This window comes from Pediculus humanus, genomic scaffold (genome assembly GCF_000006295.1).
Source record: "Pediculus humanus corporis 1103172107488 genomic scaffold, whole genome shotgun sequence".
NCBI lineage: Eukaryota > Metazoa > Arthropoda > Insecta > Psocodea > Pediculidae > Pediculus > Pediculus humanus.
This window is the reverse complement of record NW_002987105.1, coordinates 957,220-962,078: the sequence shown is the minus strand read 5'-3', so window position 1 is coordinate 962,078 and position 4,859 is coordinate 957,220. Positions and strand designations below refer to the sequence as shown.

General features: G+C 29.9%; 1 protein-coding gene across 1 annotated transcript in view; it reads left to right on the top strand.

The window, feature by feature from the left end:
• Phum_PHUM148860 (uncharacterized protein) overlaps positions 1-4,859 on the top strand; it is a gene marked incomplete at both ends in the record, with an annotated part of 22,309 nt that overhangs the window by 1,063 nt on the left and 16,387 nt on the right. The window contains 4 exons of the mRNA XM_002424693.1: positions 84-233; positions 319-418; positions 1,166-1,487; positions 1,584-2,352. Coding sequence (XP_002424738.1) covers positions 84-233; positions 319-418; positions 1,166-1,487; positions 1,584-2,352 — 1,341 coding nt within the window. The remainder of the gene's footprint in view (positions 1-83; positions 234-318; positions 419-1,165; positions 1,488-1,583; positions 2,353-4,859) is intronic.

The window sequence follows — 4,859 nt, the reverse complement described above, 5'->3', positions numbered from 1 at the left end:
ATAGGTTGTGTTGTCTACTACTTGGAAAAGTATTTACCACTCTTTTATAAATACCAAGTTTTTTTTTTTTTTTTTTTTCTCAGGGTCTTCAAGCCATTAGGTGCCCTGCGGGTTTGTTCTTTGATATTGAAAAACAAACTTGCGATTGGAAAGATGCCGTGAAAAATTGTAAATTGAAAAATAAAGAAAGAAAGGTTAAACCTCTCCTTTACACGGATGAACCTTTATGTTCGGTAAATATTTTTTTTTTTTTTCCTTTACTTTTCACGGTTGATTTTTTTATTCCCCGTTAAAAATGTTTTTTTTTTGTGATATTAGGATGGTTCTTTAGCTTGTGGTGATGGAGTATGTATCGAAAGAGGTCTTTTCTGTAACGGAGAAAAAGATTGTTCTGATGGTTCTGATGAAAATTCATGTGGTAAGTCACAAGTTTTATGTTTTGTAACAAACAAGCCAAACTCCAAAACGATATTTTTCCGGAAATTAATAAATTATTAATAACTCTACATAAATTATTAATGTCACTCAAAACGTCTTAAGAAATATTTTTGATGGTGCAAAAAAAAAAAAGTCATTGATTTATATGTATATAAATATTTTTAAAGAGGCGTGATGGTTTTTTTTTTTTTTTTCATCTTACGCAAATACTTTCCCAAGTATTATTGTTCTAGTCAACTAAAAGGGAAAGTTATTTCAGTTAGAAACTTGCCTGCCTGCCTGCCTATCTACCTGCCTGCTACTCTCACTACCTTTTGATAATTGCGCTACAAAACAGTTTATAAAATGTGTTTCTTTCTTTCTTTTTTTTTTTTTTTTAGACAGTTGATTTATGCATTTTTAATAAAAAAATTAATTGACTGGAATTTTTCATCGGCATTTAAAAAAAAAAAAAATTTGTCTTGATTACTTCCTTGAACTTTTACCTCCACCCCGTTGTAAACTTAGTCACCTCGATATATCCGCTTAAAACAAAAATATTTAAAAAAAAAAAAAAAAAATTCCAACCTTTTACTATTTTTTTTTTTTTTTTTATTTAAAATTTTCGTTTAACATTTTAGCCTTGTTATTTAAATTTAGTTAAGTGGAGGAGAAAAAAAAAAAAAGGAAAAGTATATAATTACTGTCAGAATTTTTCCTATTAGAAATTTTTTCTATTATTTTTCAGATATCGATAATGACCCTAACAGAGCTCCACCATGCGATCCTGCCGTGTGCGTTTTGCCAGACTGTTTCTGTTCCGAAGATGGCACTACAATCCCAGGGGACTTGCCCGCAAAAGATGTCCCTCAAATGATCACCATAACCTTCGATGACGCCATCAACAATAACAACATTGAGTTATATAAAGAAATGTTTAATGGTAAAAGAAAGAATCCAAATGGTTGTGACATCAAAGCCACTTTCTTTGTCAGTCATAAATACACCAATTACTCCGCCGTACAAGAAACCCATAGAAAAGGTCACGAAATTGCAACTCATTCGATCACGTAAGTTTTTTTTTTTTTATTGTCAAAACGAAATTGAAAGCTTTTCTTTTATTCAAGAGCAAAAGGGTGAAATGTTTGTTTTTTGTTTCATTTCAGACACAACGATGATGAAAACTTTTGGAGCAATGCAACGGTTGATGATTGGGCCAAGGAAATGGCTGGTATGAGAATAATCATTGAAAAATATTCAAACATTAGCGATAACAGCGTTGTGGGCATGCGTGCTCCTTACCTCAGAGTCGGTGGAAATAACCAGTTTACTATGATGGAAGAACAAGCTTTCCTTTATGATTCAACCATCACGGCTCCATTGTCTAACCCGCCTCTTTGGCCGTACACCATGTACTTCCGAATGCCTCACAGATGTCACGGAAACCTTCAAAACTGTCCGACAAGAAGTCACGCCGTTTGGGAAATGGTATTGAACGAACTCGACCGAAGAGAGGATCCAAATTTCGATGAATATTTACCCGGATGTGCTATGGTAGACTCCTGCTCAAACATTTTAACCGGAGATCAATTTTACAACTTTTTAAATCACAATTTCGACAGGCATTACGAACAAAACCGAGCTCCTCTCGGTCTTTATTTCCACGCCGCATGGCTTAAAAACAATCCAGAATTTTTAGACGCTTTCTTATATTGGATTGACGAAATTTTAGCTAACCACAAAGACGTTTACTTTGTCACCATGACTCAGGTTATACAATGGATGCAAAATCCGACTCCGATATCCGACGTAAGATCATTTGAACCTTGGAAGGAAAAATGTGCTCCGGAAGGTCCACCTGCTTGCTGGGTACCACACTCATGTAAATTAACTAGCAAAGAAGTCCCGGGAGAAACCATTAATTTACAAACATGCGTTAGATGTCCAAATAATTACCCATGGTTGAACGATCCAACGGGTGACGGTTTCTTCTAAGTCAACGATCTCTAAATTTAGTTTTTTTTTTTTTAAAAAAACAGTCAAATAATTTCCCACGTAATAACATCATAAAGATATTTCCTTTGTTCGAAAAAAAAAAAAAAAAACAAAAACAAAAAAACACACAAAAAAAAACGTTAGGCAAAAATATTATCATTATTTTTAACATCAAATGGTATAAGGAAAAAGAAGAAGATATGCCTAATCCTTGCTGAACAAATAAATAAAACAACCAACAAGTTTGGCGGCGGCGGCGGTGGCGGTGGCAGTGGCAGTGGTGGTGGTGGTTGTTGTTGTTGTACATGAACAGATGCACGGAATACAAATAAGACAGAGAGAAATTTAAATTCTACACAATCGGAATTAATAATGAAACTCATAGAGATGTGTGACAAAGTGGAATGTTGTCGATTAGGAGTGGCAATAGGGTCCCCAAGGCAATCCACTGGTCAACTTTCACAGAGTTTCGTATATTGTAATAATATTTACAGTATACAATTAAACTATTGTCTGAATTTTCCGTTTCATTATTTTTATATCCCTAAACATAACCATAAAAAAAAAAAAAAAAAAAAAAATTCGAGAAAAATCTAATTCTTTTCTGTGAAAAAAAATTCTTTCAAATCATCAATTATTATTATTCTTATCATAAATTAATAATAAGCGAAAGATTCAATAATAATAATAATAAGCAAGTAAGTAAGTAATCGAATATGATTTTTAAAGGTTTTTTCTATGAGTAAGATTCCATTCTCTGGAAACGCCTTTCGAATTTATTGCACAATTGTTTATTATCGAAAAGTATTTAAAAGTATTTAGTATAAAAGTCAAGGTTATCTCCGTAAAACTAACTCTCCGAGTCATCATTCCAATCAAACTTCCCCCCCCAAAAAAAATTAAAAGAAAAAAGAAAAAAAAAATTAATAAATAAATAAATTTGTCTAGTCACGTTATTTATAACAAAATAAAAAAATTCGACTCGTGAGTTTTGGCCTTACCTCTTTTCCTCCACCCCCCACTCCCCCGCGCGCTTGGTATTCCTCGCCCCCCTACCCCCTTATCACGTTTTTTAAATAATCTTTCGGTATACAAAATTTCAAACGTCTTTAAATTTTTTTATTTAAATAGTAAATCGATCAATAAATCGAAATTTTTACCAAATTAATATCTGTTATGTACATGAACCGCGAACGCAAACAAACAAACAAACAAACGACAAACAATGGATTTTTTTTTTTTGTTTATATTCTGTATGAAAAAAAAAAATTTTTTTTTACAAACGTGGGAGAAATAAAGAGATTTTATACGTAAAATTCATTTTTTAAAAAGCAAGGAAAATAACAACATCATAATCGATCGTAAAAAAAGATTCTCGTGACACGTTAATACCATTTCTGTACTTTAATTTTAATATATTTTTTTTTTTTAAACAATTTAAAATAATTTTATAAGTTATGTTATTATTATGAATTTTTTTTTTTTTTTTTGAAATTAAATGTTGTTCTAAATAAAGACTGCGTTTTATCTGATGTTTTATTATTATTATTATTATTATTATTATTATTATTTAGACAAACAGTACGAGATTAAAATTATGGATAATTATTTCCGTAAACAGCCAACAACCAAAGTTTTCCTAAGATGGACAACAGAATTACCACCATACATGAACATAATTACATTAATTAATTAATTTAATTACTACTAATAATAATAATAATAATTTTTTATGTAATATTTGAAAATATTTTTAAGATAGAATACCCCCCCCCCAAAAAAAAAAAAAACAAAAATAAAGAAAAAGTTTTTGTTTTTTTTTCTAAGTGAAAGAAAACGAAAGTTTTTTTTTTTTTTTGACGAAAGTAATAATTGTTCTGGCCTTTAGCAAAAAAAAAAAAAATTCTTTGGGCTAGTTTTTTGTAAATCGAACGTTTTCTTTTTTCCTTAACCGTCGCAAAAAAAAAAAAACAAAAACAAAATTTTCTTCTTAACTTTTTAGTATCGTTTACTCATAGCAAAAAAAAAAATTTTTTTTTTCAACTTTTTCATTTTCGACACCCCAAAAAAATATTCAAAAAAAAAAATTATATAATTAAAATTTAATATTTTGATAAAAACGCGTTTTAAAATAATAATAATAATGATGATGATGATGATGATGATAATAATAATAATAACGATAATATTACAAACGTGATCTCTAATTTAAACATCATCCGTTGACATTTTTAATCATGAATTCATTCTTCTCCTCTCTCTCTTTCTCTCTCTCTCTCTCTTATTTTTTCTCACACTTTTTCTTTTTAATAACTGAATTAAATGCCGGGTGTACAAACAAACAAACAAACAAACAATCAGCTTTCTCTTTCATAAGTTCTTATCACATAAGTATAATAAAAAAATAGAAGATTCCTTCTTATTTATTAAAAAAAAAAAAAAAAAAA